This window comes from Bufo bufo, chromosome 2 (assembly GCF_905171765.1).
Source record: "Bufo bufo chromosome 2, aBufBuf1.1, whole genome shotgun sequence".
In the NCBI taxonomy this organism is placed as follows: domain Eukaryota; kingdom Metazoa; phylum Chordata; class Amphibia; order Anura; family Bufonidae; genus Bufo; species Bufo bufo.
Window position 1 is genome coordinate 539,904,361 of NC_053390.1, and position 15,261 is coordinate 539,919,621.

At 40.4% G+C, this 15,261-nt stretch overlaps 1 protein-coding gene across 1 annotated transcript in view; it reads left to right on the forward strand.

Annotated features, from left to right (window-relative positions):
• DNAH6 (dynein axonemal heavy chain 6) overlaps nt 1-15,261 on the forward strand; it is a 381,291-nt gene that overhangs the window by 50,703 nt on the left and 315,327 nt on the right. The window contains exons 13-18 of the mRNA XM_040418030.1: nt 323-474; nt 794-946; nt 4,853-5,104; nt 8,393-8,521; nt 10,745-10,858; nt 10,939-11,082. Coding sequence (XP_040273964.1) covers nt 323-474; nt 794-946; nt 4,853-5,104; nt 8,393-8,521; nt 10,745-10,858; nt 10,939-11,082 — 944 coding nt within the window. The remainder of the gene's footprint in view (nt 1-322; nt 475-793; nt 947-4,852; nt 5,105-8,392; nt 8,522-10,744; nt 10,859-10,938; nt 11,083-15,261) is intronic.

Genomic DNA, 15,261 nt, shown 5'->3' on the forward strand with positions numbered 1-15,261 from the left:
CCCCCCATGACATATTTGCAAAAAGTTGCATGTACTACAAGAATGATATAAAAAAAATCAATAAAAATTAAAGGTCACCCGACAGAAAGTTTTTTTTATGCAGTAAGATGGCTGCCACAGCCCCATCTTTATGATATGTCATGACACCACACACGGCTATACTTGGAGCATAGTCGCATTATAAAGTTATAGTACTTGGTTAACTACTTACTGTATCATCATTTGTACACAGTGGTATTATTGTTGTTTTACACTTTTTTTTTATATAAGTCCATATTTTACTGAAAAGGAGCTTACAACCGTTCATTTCATTTCCTCGTAGGGGTTGATTTCTTTTCTGAGCAGTTACAGAAATACCACAAAGAACACAAAGATGCTATGGCAATCATACAGAAAATAAATCTAGGATTACTTCTAATAGATTCCAAAAAATTAAAAGAGAAATTAATACCATCACCAAAAAGATGCTTGGAGGTAAGCAGCAGTGTATATATTACTAGAGGCAAGGAGGAAGTGGAGGCAATGCTTCTTCGGTCTCCTATAGGTTCATAACATTTACATCTCATAACTAAAAGATCATATCTCTTATGTTGAGCTCTATTCACACACTATTACTAAAGCAACTTGTTTTCTGAATCCGTAACTTTCTGGTGGATGTTTGGATGTACTTACAAAACCTGTTCGGGTTCCTGGCTGCCCTCAAGTATAATATGGTGTGCCGTCTACTACAATAAAATTGCAAATGAGCCCTCTCCCGCGAAGTTTAATGAGGTTATGTTATATCTGTTCCTAGGCAATAAATGAAATTCTACCACTTCTTGCTAAGAAAAAGATGGATGCCATCATAGCAGAGGCTCAAGATGCCCAATTTAAGCTTGAATTTTATCCAACCACAACTTTGGATTATGTAAATACTTTAATATTCTTGGATGAGATTCAAGAACGGGTAAGTTAAGAAAATCATTACGAACTAAAGAAACCTTAACACGTGCAAAGTACAATGACAATGAAACCTAAACATATGGTAAAAAGACATAAACACTTGCATCTAAGCCAAAAAGCCAGATGGAAGACAAATGCAAATGTGTAGAAAATAGGGTAATATATCCAGTCCAATGTTTATTGGAGCCCTTTATTAAAAATAAGCATATGGATACTGGTAATAAATAACTAGTGTGGATTTCCCAAATTGCTGTAAAATTTGCTTAGGAAATGCGGCAATAGGCATCATAATGTGTATAACGGGTCACATATAGTCTAAATTCAACAACACTGCATTACAGCACATGATCAAGTTAGACGATCCTGTCTCACAAACACTGCCTTTTGAACCCATTAGAGGCATATAATACACCCATGAGACATCTTGCTGTAAAAAAGCAACAAGCTAGAAGTGCACTTTTTAATTTCACTTTTCACATTAAATTTTTTAATTTTTTACAAAATGAGTTAATAATGTTCTTTTTCACTCATTTAAAGGGAATCTATCACTACAGTTTTGGAGTATTATCTGCAGTAGTACATGAATAGTACTTCAGATAAAGACCACAGATCAATGTTTTTTGATTTTCAAACTTCCCATACTCCCCTGCTGTTTGTAGTCAAATCTGCATTGAAATACACAGTCCAGACTGCTAAGCTTGCTCATAGAATGTATAGGACTCATCAGCGCAAGTCTGGAACAATGTATTTCAGCACAGCTTTGAGCGCTGACAATGGGGAAACAGAAGCAGTTTGAAAAGAAAAAATACCGATCTGGAGGGCTGATCTGCAGTAGTACTGTAGATAATATTCCAAAGTCCTGGAAACAAATCATGTACCTTTCTAACAGGTCAGAGAATTAAAAATGTTTGCGGGAGTGGAGTCCTTCTTTAAACAATATGTAACGTGTTTTTTATGGCATTCTTAGTTTAGTTTCTGGTAGCATTTTGTACATGTATCTTTTCCTGCCATTTTTCAAGTCCTGTAGGAAAACTGGAAAAATGGCTGCAAAACAGTACCATACCAGAACATGCTGCTGTTTGGAAACAAAAAGAAGCCATTGGCACAAAATAAAATGCCACACAACACCACAAATCAAAATGAATTCATGTGAAACTTGTTTTATATTTTAATATAGATTTTAAAGTCTATATATTTGGTGCTGTGTGTGAAAATAGCTTAAAACTAAGCTAGAAGTCTGCATTGTGGAAATGAAGTACAGAATAGTTCATCCGTACTTTGTTCTAGGAAACGTTAAATTGATTTTGTACAGATTATATTCTACTAAGTGACTGCTCAGTAATTCACTAATGTCCCACAAATGGTCTCTGACTTGCACTGCCGTCACTGAGGCACCAAGAGCCTCATTTAATAAAACAGTCTAATAGTAAGACTCTTTGTTATCCATGGCAACCAATCAGAGCTCCCCTTTTTCCAGTGCAGTTTAAGAAATGAAAACTTAATTCTGTTTGATTGCTATAGGCAACAAAGGCATCCACTGTTCAGGAGCTGAGCAGGTGCCATAGTCAACGGATACCTGCTGTTTTATACAGCAGACTTCCGCAGTAGTGCCAGTGATCAGAAAAAACTCTGATCATGGACATTTAACCTCTTAGGCTGAGTTCAGAATTCAGTTATTTTGATCAGTTATTGTGAGCCAAAACCAGATGTGGGTCAAAAACACAGAATATGTGCAAATCTTTCCATTATACTTTTATTATACTACTCTGTGTAGGTTTCACTTCTGGTTTCGTCACAATCACTGATGGAAATACCTGATCAAATAACTAAAGTATAAACTTGGCCTTATGGGTCATGGTCAATTACGACCATGGCATCTGAGTGGCCTTTTGGAGGGAGCTGCAATGACCCTCTGAATGCTGCCAGGCCTGCCATACTAAAATCCTTATTAAGCCTGGTCTCAGGCAGGGCTTAGTAGGAACACTGCAATTTTACCATAGACTGCAGTACTATTCGATTGGTGAAGAAATGATTTCACAATCACATGTTTAAGTTTCCTAAGAAAAAAAGTTTTTAAAAGTAAAAAAATAAAAAAGAATAAAAATTTCCTCATTTTAGTAATAATTTATAAACAAAAATGAAGGTCATTAGTATCGCTGTGTCTGAAAATGCCCGAACTATTAAAGTATTTATCTTGTACAGCAAATGGAGCAAAAAAATTGAAATGCCCTAATCACAGTTTATTTTGCTTGCATTGCCTCCCAATAAAATTGGATACAAAGTGATCAAAAAGTCATACATACTTTTATACAAACATACCCAAAATGGTATCATTAAAAACTATAGCTCACCCCGCAAAAAAGAAGCCACATAGACAGAAATGTGGGTGTTGGAATATAGCAATGCAAATATTTTCTTATGAAAGTTTTTATTTTTTTCAGTATTAAAGCATAAAAGAAAAATATAAATGTTTAAAATCACTGTGATCACACTGACCTGCAAAATAAACATGTATAATTTATACCACTCAGTGAATGTCACAAAAACAACTGCAGAATTGTTTGGTTTTTTTCCAATTCCATCCCATTAATATTATTTCCAGCTTCCCAATAAATTGTATTGCACCATTAGAAGGTACAACTTGTCCAGCAAAAAAACAAGTTCTCCTAGAGCTATGTGAATGTAAAAAAGTAATGGCTCTTGAAAGGCATAGAGGAAAATACTGAAACAAAAGAATTTTAATCTTCCTGGTCCTTAAAGGGATTTTCTGTGATTGTAATATTGATGCCATATCCACACCCCACACAGTGGGCTGAACTGTGTAGTTCTGAAACAGGATTTGGGAGGTACAATCCCTCGTTATGGAGATCGCGTTAATAGCCATGAGGAGACTTATAGGCCATACATGCTCCTCTGAAATTCTGGGAGCAAGGGATGCAAATGAGCTCTTAGCAAGTTCTGGCTCTGATGCCACCAGATGTAAGGCAGCTATCCTATAAGTCAATGTTCAACCCTTTAAATAGGCCTTGAGACATAACTTGGATAATAAATAAGTGCTCTCCTGACTTAGGCCTCTCACCCAGTTAAGCCAGTACTCTCTGCTCTGTACTGATGAGGGGCAATCACCCCAAAACAGCTGTCTGCAGATGAGGTGCTGGCTTATTTAATATCTGAATCATGTCTCAAGGCTTATTTAAAGGGTCGAACATTGACTTATAGGATAGCTGCCTTACATCTGGTGGCATCAGAGGCAGAGTTTATTAAGAGCTCAATTGCATCCCTTCTGCCCTGAAACAGGTGATCGGAGGGAGTATGGGGTCTCAGACCCCCGTCAATCAGATATTAATGGTGTATCTTGAGGATAGGCCATGTATAATAAAATCCTAGAAACCCCTTTAAAGGGTTAATAAATGAGACTCCATATTGTTATGCTCCCTTTTTATGCTGCTGCCCATGTGTACCTATTACTGTACTTAGTAGCAGTACAATAGTGAAATACGGCAAATGTCTATGCCATCGGGAAGGGGACTGATAAAATATTGCAGAATGGCAAACTTTTATTGCTAAGAGAATTGGTAGAAACAACTGGAAGACGGGGCACTGGTCACCATTTTGTGGCCAGCACCCCATCCTCCAGCCTGTTTTATACCGAATCCCTTTATTACTACATGAGGGTACTCATCGCGTACCAGTCCCTGAACCTGGCAGTTGCCGTCTCTTCTCCACTGACAGGACCATCCGATTTTGTGCCTGGTACTACCTCTCCAGGTTAGCATCTCCATGCACTGTGCGCCTCTGCGCTACTCTGCCCTAGTGATTCAGCGTTATCCCTGCTCAATAATTATGTATATTAAATACAACATTTCTAATAGATATTAAATCCCATAACTGATTTACAATTCACTTTTAGATTGATGTTCTTGAAGATGAGTCCAATGTGGTTGCACAGATGTATCAACTAATTGACAGCTATAACGTGCCTACACCTCCAGAGGATTTTGCAGTGTTCGCTACTCTGAGGCCTTCAATATTGGCTGTGCGAAATACCATTGACAAGTCCGTAGGAGAGAGAGATAGCAGCATAGAGAAATTTTGTCGGTCCTTGGACAAAGACATCACAGAGCTGAACAAGGAAGTAAAAGATGTCAAGCAGCAATCTCAGGTACATTTTACAGACATATGATATATGCAGTTAATTATCATCTATATTGGTCGACTGAATCCAGAAGAGATACATTTAGGTAAATTGAAGTCTTTTTTTGTTTCCAATGCAGTGATATCAAAATGTGACTCATCTACAGTATGTTGTGTGGTTGTGTATCCCTGTATCTCCAGGATTTAGGACCGGTATCAGAAATATCATTAATACCGTGTTTAATCTTCTTTGGTCAATAATGACCACAGGATCTAGCCAGTTGTTATAGGGAGGGGGGCTTCCTCTTTCCCCATTGCCCACATTCTCCCATGAACATAATCAGCGGCAGAGTCAGATTGGCCCACCAGAGAAACAAAAAGTTCCTCTGGAGTTCCCAAGCTCAGACACAATAATGGGCCCTTTATCAAAAAGGGCCCCTGATATAGTGAAGCCCCTAAGGTCTAGCAGAAGATAATTTGGAGCTGACCTTGGAACCAATAAACATCAGATATCCTATTAAACTGTATTGATATGTCTTGAATGTGCAGTGATAAACAAATTACTTAAACATGAACATACTGTACATGTATACACAGAGGATGGGCCCTCAAAATCATTTTCTCTGTTGGGCCCAAGGAAATTCAGTTTGACATTGATCAGAGGGTACCAATGCCTAAAAAAGTCCCTCCGACCTCCGTCACTATATGCCTGCTGTGCTGTCCCGAAGGCAGAGCCTAATAGACAACCTTTTACTATTACCATCACAGGTTATAGTGGGAATAAAGCAAATGATAATTTAAAAGTTAAAGGGGTTATCCAAGAGTATAAAAAGCTCCCCCATATGCCAGGCCCCTCACATTGAATATACTTACCTGGCCCCCTGCTCCCTGCACCGCTCCTGGTCCCCGCACCGCCGCTTCTCCCCATTCGTGGATGAAAACATCCGGTGTCGGGGGGGGGGGGGGGGGGGTTGCAACCAATGACAGGCAGGGACGGGGATGAGCCTCCCTAGCATCACTGTCAGCACAGGGAGCGGGCAGCCAGGTAAGTATATTCAATGTGAGGGGCCTGGCATATGGGAGGGGGGGGGGGGGGCATTTTATACTTTTGGATAACCCCTTTAATAAACTTTATAAACCATTTTTCAAAAAGTGTTTTTATTTTGTAAATCTGTTAGAAAAGCACACACGCATATATATGGTATTGCTCTGTTCTTCACAATCAGTATATAAAGGTAACACGTTATATATAAACCTCCTGGTTAAACCGTAGGATACCAGCGCCTGCGGGACGTGACTTAAGTTCCAGCGCTGTACGTGTATGGTGCTCTGACCGGCTGCCGGCTGCACCCACTCAATCTGCGGCAGGGGCTCGGCTGTTACTGACAGCCGAGCCTCTGCTGTATACACTGGTATCTGTGAATACACCAATGTCGGTGTATTTTCCCTTGTGTGCCGCGGTCAATGCTGACCGCAGCATATACAGGGTTTGCGGAGGGTATGGTCTCCCTCCCCTTCCCCATTGGGTCCCTGCTCTGCGGTGACAGGGAACCAATGGCTGCTATGGCAGCCTGATGCCTCCCACCGACATCGGATCCTGCCAGCTATAGAAGTGTATGAGCTGGGTCTCACAGGCACTCTGTCAGTGTATTACGATGACAAGCAATGCATTACAATACATGAATAATTGTAATGCGCTGCAGACTCCCAAAAGTTGAAGTCTCATACTGGGACTAAAATATCAAGTAAGAAAAAAAGAAAAAAAAGATTCAAGTAAAAAAAAGCCCCTTTCCTATTGTAAAATTGAAAAAAATTGAAAAAAATTGAAAAAAATGAAAAAACGACATGTTAGGTATCGTCACTTAACGACTGGCTCTATAAAAATACCACATGATCTACCCTGTCAGATAAACGCCGTAAAACAAAAAAAAATGCCAATTTTGTCAACTTGCCAAAAAGTGTAATATCAAGCGATCAAAAAGTCTTATGTACCCCAAAATGGTACCAATGAAAAACGTCATCTCATCCTGCAGTAAACAAACCCCCACACGACAATTGCCAGAAAAAAAAATGGCTTTCAAAAAGCCAACACAAAATGGCAACACAAAAATCAAGATTTTGAAATTTCAAAAATGCTATTATTGTTTAAAACTTAAGAAAAAAAAGCCATATTAGGTATCGCTGTGTCCGTAACGACTGACTCTATAAAAATATCACTATCTACCCCCTCAGGTGAATGCCGTAAAAAATAAAAATAAAAACTGTGCCAAAACATTTATCTTTTGGTCACCTTGCCTCACAAAAAGTGTAATATCAAACGATCAAAAAGTACTATGGGGCACGTTTATTAAGGCCCCTTTCACACGAGCGTGACAGATTAGGTCTGGATGCGTTCAGGGTGCGTTCAGTGAAACTCACACCATTTTGCAAGCAAGTTCAGTCAGTTATGTCTACAATTGCGTTCAGTTTTTTTCCGTGCGGGTGCAATGCGTTTTGATGCGTTTTTCACACGTGTGATAAAAAACTGAAGGTTTACAAACAACATCTCCTAGCAACCATCAGTGAAAAACGCATCGCACCTGCACTTGCTTCCGGATGCAATGTGTTTTTTACTGAAGTCCCATTCACTTCTATGGGGCCAGGGCTGCGTGAAAAACGCAGAATATAGAACATGCAGCAAAAAAATGCTCATGCGCACAGACCCATTGAAATGAATGGGTCAGTGTGGGTGATATGCGTTCACGTCACACATTGCACCCGTGCGGAAAACTCGCTCGTGTGAAAGGGGCCTAAGACTGGTGTTTTAGACGCCAGTCTTAATAAAGCCTTGCAATGACTGTGTATCCGCCTCAGTTATGTAGAGGCGCCGGCCCGTACATAACTTAGGCGGACCCACTGTCTCTTCCTAGCTGTTTTACATTTAGGCCATTTTCTACGCCTTAAACATTTTTTACGCCCACTCCCACTTTTTTAGACCTGGCATGAGCAGAGAGAAGTAGCAGATTGAGACACAAACGATCTTTGAGCCGAAATCTGCGCCAGAAATTCGCCTAATTTATTTCTGTTTAATAAATGACCCACTATGTACCTATGTAATCATGCAAAAACATGATTTTGTGTGTAAAAGTGGTAAAACATAAAAACCTATATAAAATTGGTATGTCTGTAATCGTACTGACCAGCAGAATATGTCCCAACTGTTATAATAGCGTAGGTGTTTCGGAACACTGTCTCGCCGTATTGGAGGTTTCACCATTAGATAATGTACATGTATTAGTGGAGGATGAATTTAAAGCAAGTCTGAATTATTTTCCAGGATCCACAAATTCTGGATATTGGTGCTGATCAAACTAAAGTTAGACAAATCCTGGCAGACTTGCAGATCATCATCGATGAGTTACAGAAACGTGCATTTCAGTACAAAACATATCAGAAGAATTTCAAGGTAAAGCTATAGAAGCCATTCTCTTTTCTCCATTTCCATGTTCTCATGTTGTAACCATTTCTAGATTTCTAATACATTATAGATATGGGATTTTTTTTATCAGTGTGACTAACTATTGGTTTGAGGATTATAGACCAAATAGTGATTCATTATATTGTATATTTTAATGGCTGCTGGTCCTAGGGACCAATTTAGTTAGCATTATTCTTTCACTCCCTCTTTGTTACCTAAGTGAGTCCACCCTCATTTGAGTTAGAAAAGTTTATCATTTTGCATGTCATTGTCCTCATATTATTCTAGAAGGGGAGCTCATAGCTGTTGTAGATACCAAAAGTATCAAGAGTTGAGTAGAAAGTTGGTGTGAACATAACTGGTTATGGGCCGGACGAGCTGGGTGCTGAGGCAACAGTATGACAACTGTATAAGGGCCTGCACGATACTCTCCAGGAATTATTAGGTTGCTCTGACAAACGTATCACCCAGCATCTACTGGTTTCTCTTCACACCTGACATCAGATAGCGGAAGGGGGGGGGGAGGGGTAATAGAATGGGAGGGACAGTTTGAAAATGTAGGAAATCATTGTTAAGAACTAAAGTGGCTATGTACACCTTTGAGGGCAATTTTTTTTTATTAGTGCATTGTACTCATTATGAGCTAAGAATGATTTTTTTCAGTTGGTCTATTTAAAAATATAGAGTCCTTTTCTCTGTACATGGCTGAGATGCTCTACTAGCAAGATCGGAATTTTCTCTCTATTCTATCAGACAGCTAGCTGAGGTGCTCCTTATCTCTGCTCTCAGACCTTATAAACACTCATCAAAGCTCAATCCTTATCTTACTGATAAGAAGTGTTTATGACCTCTTAGTAATTTATATATATATTATATATCAGATGGCCGGAACAAAGTGAAAGTAGTTGACTTTGTGACAGAATAAAGACCAATTGAAAAAAATTATTTTACGCTCCAAATGAGTAAAATGCAATCTTAAAAAAATTGTCCCCAAAGGTGTACATAGCTTTTAAGATCCCTTCTTCGTACAAACGCTCCTTTCCAATAATCGCCCTGTGTAAAATTGCTGCCGATTAACCGATGAACAAGCAAATACATCATTTATGCTGACACCTAAATGATTGTTCCGGGACAGCAAATGGTGCTGTTGTAAACAGGGATCTGCTGTCCAGAAACAATGAACCTGTAAGTGATCTCAGGACTGGATTCTGCACATAAATGCAGCTCACACCTCCTCTGACTATCAGGCAATTTTCGGGAAAGAACAGTTCGTTCCAATCACTCCCTGCCCAGACAGCCTGTACAAATGCGAGAAAATAGGACATGTCTTTTTTTTACAGCAGTATTTCAGCACAAAAGTTAAAACAACAGGCGTGTCTGAAAATGGGAGTGTGACAGCAAGTGAAAATGTCATGTGAATTTAGCCTTAGCCTTATTAATGGGATTAATTAAATGAGAACATTGTTGGAAACATTGTAAAGAACGCACATTGAGGAATATCGTATAAATCGTTATTATCCCCTAATGTAAATGTATTATTAGAATTGTTCCCTTCAGCCAGAGCAATGCAGGGGCTTAGGAAAACTTCAGACTCCTTGCATTTACCAGACATGTGAACTAGCATGAGGTTACCATTTATATTAAAGGGGTTATGCGACTGATGTAAAAAATAAAAATGAGACATCATATAGTACAACCTCTTTCTGACAGAGCTAAAAACAGCCCTGTACCTTACATGGAACCAGAGATCTCCCCATTTATTGCTCCAATTGTTCTGCTAGATTCTCTTTAGGCTGGCAGCTCAAGGTGGGGTGGGGTGGGGTGGTGTCCTTTCTGCTGTAGCCCTTTCCCTGTAACTGCCACAGATTCTAACAGAACTTATGGCTAGTGACAGTCAAAGATTTAAACTGAGCATGTGCGACCACCTCAGTGAGATGGACAAGAAATAAGGAAAAGATCAAACAGCAGGTGGTGCTATACAGATAGAAATAACTCAATGCTATAGTACATTTTTTATTTACTATAGGTACTGATTTGAAAAATGAATATTAGAATATGTTTTATAGCACAACCCCTTGAATACATTTCAGACCTTCCCCCTAAGAAGATGCCTTGTGTTTTTTTGTTTTTTTTATTCTTCTGATGATTATTATGGCTCCATGGGTAGAGCATCATGTCAAAAGTGAATGAACATTTTACAACTTTCTACAGGTTGAAGTGACAAAGTTTGATGAACTGGAAGAAGTCAGTGCCGAATTAAAACTAAAGCAGCTTTTGTGGGATTCAATGACAGAGTGGGACGTGCTGCTAGCTGAATGGATGCAGGTATGACTTTGGTCTAGGCCACTGTCCAGTAAATTAAGTAAGTGCTGTTAGATTAGAATAACACTTTACATATTTTACAGTCCAAATTTGAAACATTGGATCCAGAGCTGCTGAATTCCTTAGTTCTTAAATATGCCAAATTTGTAAATCAGCTGGAGAAAGGACTTCCGCCAAATACTGTAGTGCCGTGTCTCAAAGATAAGGTGGATAAGATGAAAGAAAAGGTAAGCCATTTAGTAATGTACAGTATATATCCAAAATAAATACCTATTTGAGATGCTTGTCTTTTTTGTCAATCTTGCAACTTTTTTGATTTTTTTTTTTGTAAAAAGGTCAGAACATAACATGTTGAGTAAAACACAAGCTTGGAGAGAATACAAAAAGTGTAACAATACAGCAGCAGTAGGAACAATATTTTATCATCATTTATGAGGACGCATTGCTAGTAGGGAACTATGACCAATGAAATGAGTTTAAGGGGCATGAACAAAAAAAGAAAGGAAGGGGGTTGATTAATGGTTTGATGGGTTAGCCCAGAGATGCCCGATCTGCGGCCCTCCAGCTGTTGTAAAAGTACAACTCCCACAATGCCCTGCTGTAGGCTGATAGCTGTAGGCTGTCCGGGCATACTGGGAGTTGTAGTTTTGCAACAGCTGGAGGGCCGCAGGTGGGGAATCCCTGGGTTAATCTGGAGAATAGTGGCTGGAGGACCCCGGGTTTCCAGGGGTCCGGCCACCACCAAGCGCTTGCTCCCTGCTGTTCCCATACAAGCGAATGGGAGCACACCGCCTATGCGCGGCCCCCGCTCCCATTCTTTTCTATAGGGCCGATGAAAATAGCCGAGCCAACGCATGCGCAGTTTCCCCACTCTATTCTCCGTGTAGGTGTGGGTCCCAGAGGTTATGGCAAAACCCCTTTAAGGTACATCCACACAGAATGTACGGTATACACTGCAAATTTGCCATTTATTACAGTACCAGCAAAGTGCATGACATTTTAGCAAACCACATCCACAGGCTCCTGTCCTAATGAATTGTGTAGTGTAAATTGACTGAATGTGCAGATTTTATATACGCAAGACGTCATTTTATGCTGTGGATTTTCGCCTCAGATTTCAACCTTGCAATGCAGAGGGCAAAAGCTGTGGCAAATCCACCCCAAAATCTGTGTCAAAATCCAAATGCAATTCTTGTGGATTTTACAATGGATTTCTTATGGATTTTGCTGAAAATCTGCAGCAAAATTGATGCTGGATTTTCTGCACCAAAATATTTGTGTACATACCTGTACATACCTGTATGAACGTACCTTTACTATTAGTATTAGCCAATTTTTATGTTTACTCTTATACAGTTTTAGGTTAGATGTGGCGTAGACCAGGGGTACACAACCTTTTTCTCGTTGGGGGCCACATTGTCAGACTGAACCAACCACAATGGCCATAAATAAAACATAAAGTGGTGTTACCAACTGAAATGCTATATTTATGGCATATCGAACATACAATATCTCCCATAAAGGTCTAATTACACTTCCAAGACTCCCATCTAATGGGAAAATACATGACAAATACATGTGAGCAGCCACAAGACATAGACATACATATCTATTACCGGATGGTTGGTGGCCGTACAGAATTGTATGGAGGGCCGCATGTGGCTCTTGGGAGCAGGTTGTGCACCCCTGGTATGGACAAACCATTTTTAAAGAACTCTTTTAGGAAATCTGAATTAAAACAGGAGAGTCCCCATTTTAGCATCCTCATGTATTAGACAGCATGGAGAGTGTCTACAGATATGCCCATCTGTAATGTATGTAGGTGTAGGGGCACATAGGGGCAGATTTACTAATCCTATAATATAGCTGGCGTAAAATTAGGCTGTCTAGGTATGCACCAGATTTATCACAGTGCATGGTAAGACACTTAAAGGGTTTCTGTCACCAGATTTAACCCTATTAAGCTAGCTGACATTAGCGATGGGCTAATGTCGGCTAAACCTAACTAGCCTATTCCTACTTTTATATATGCCCCCGTTACGCCAGAAATCTAACTTTTACAATATGATAATTAGACTCTAGGAGCGGGGGGGGGGGGCGTTGTTCCTGCTCCTGCGCAGGCGCGGTGAGGAAGCTGGCAGCCTCCGTGCGTCTTTCCCTCACCGTGCCTGCGCCGAATGCAGAGATTTCACCAGAGCACAGGGCTGGCAGACAAATGCGAGCGCTGCCTGGCCCTGTCAATCAGGACTTGGAGGGAGGCGACAAAGGTGGGAGAACGGAGCCTCTAGGAGCAGGAACAACGCCCCCTGCTCCTAGAGGCTAATTAGCATACCATAAAAGTTAGATTTCTGGCTAGCGGGGGCATAGATAAAAGTAGGAATAGGCTAGTTAGGTTTAGCTGACATTAGCACATCGCTAATGTCAGCTAGCTTAATAGGGTTAAATCTGGGGACAGAAACCCTTTAAAGGGTTTGGCCACTTTCTGGCTACGTGTGACCAATGTGTATGTAAGATGACCAGATCACACACATTACTAATATAGCCTTTGTTGATGTTCTGTGCTGTTTGCTATATTTCATAAACCATGTCCCCTTGATACATTTTCTGTGCTATCCATAAGATGGCCACTAGTAGAGGGTCATGTGATCAGACACATGACTCAGCCTTCTCACATAAATTCACTGCACCTGAACTAAACTCCCAGCAGTGCAAGTGCAGATGGTAGGTGCACTGTATTTGAATGGCGGAGACACCACATGGAGGTGATTTGCTTGGCCACATAACCCTCCATTGGCAGGCATTTTATGCACACATTCTCTGTGTGGACAGCACAGAAGACTTGGCCAACGAGGACATACCTTATGAAAAACAGAAAATGCCGCAGAATTTGAACAAAGGCTATATTGGTAGGTACTAGGGATGAGCGAATCGACTTTGGCTACTTCATCCGAAGTCGATTCGCATAAAACTTTGTTGTCCATTACAACAAAGTTTTATGCAAATTGACTTCGGATGAAGCAGCCAAAGTCGATTCGCTCATCCTTAGTAGGTACCATATAATCATCTAACAAACACATTGGTTAACATTAACCAGAAAGTGGCCAACCCCTTTAATTGTGTAACAACTATTGGTTTTCAGAATAATTTTACACCAGAATTATAGCACAAATTTGGCTTAAAATATCACATCTTAGACCATGCCTCTTTCCTGCAAAGCCATGCTTCATTTCTGTTAAACCAGGGATGCCCAACCTGTGGCCCTCCAGCTGTTGCAAAACTACAACTCCCAGCATCCCTGGACAGTCTACAGCTATTGGTCTACAGCACGGAATTGTAGGAGTTGTGGCTTTGCAACAGCTTGTAGGGCGGCAGGTTGGGCATCCCTGTGTTAAACCATGGCACCAAGCTTCTAAAACTAGATGCGCCAAATTTCACCAAAATGTGCACAGTTTACAACAAGGTCTAGGTGCACTTACATTAGTAACTGGGCCATAGAGCCGTGCACTAAACTGTTGACAGTGTTGCTTTATAATACTGTAGCCAGATTGTTGGGACGATCCAGATCATGTTTTTTCATTCTTGTGCATGCATTATTTAATGGGAAACATCTGTGTAATAGCCCGAGTACATTCTGTGATTGTTACAGTATGCTAATGAGGATTATTAATAGAAACTGATTTACAACTTGGGACAACATGGAAGCTCGAAGAAAGGCAAAGTCACATATTTATGTCAAAGTGTTCTGTTTTCTCATGGCTTCTTAAAGGGATTGGCCTGCAAACATAGTCTATCACCATCCAGAGGATAGGTAAAAAGGATGATTGCTGGGCGTCCAACCACTTGGACTCCTAATAATCACGAGAACAGGGGTCTCTGAGTCCCCTGTGTAAATGGAAGCTACTGTGCATCAATGTCACCTCTAAGCCTTTGCAGTTGTTGAGTGGACCAGTTAGGTAGCTGGGCGATACATCGTGAAAGGTGGGCAATCTGTTAATAAGGGTGCATTCCCATGTAGCAACCACATGGTAACCCTGCAGCACTGTGTAACTATCATTTAAAGGGGTATTCTCATCTCTGACCTTTCTGAGGAAATACTATAAAAGTCCGATAGTCCTGGACTCTTTCTCGAGAACAAAGCATCAATTGCCTACTGCAGTGTATGGAGAGGTGACTCCACATGCTTTATTCTCTCCTCACTTCTACGGGGGAATGAGACTCATGGTGGGACTCCTGTGGATATGCAGTCCTATGTAACACAATAACACAGAGATGACACTCTGGGTACGAATAATGTAGTAGATGGTACCTGCAGTCCTCTGTAACACCACAGATAACACAGTGATAACTCTCTAGGTACAGATAATGTAGTAGATGGTCATACCTCCCAGCTTTTACAAAGCCCAAGG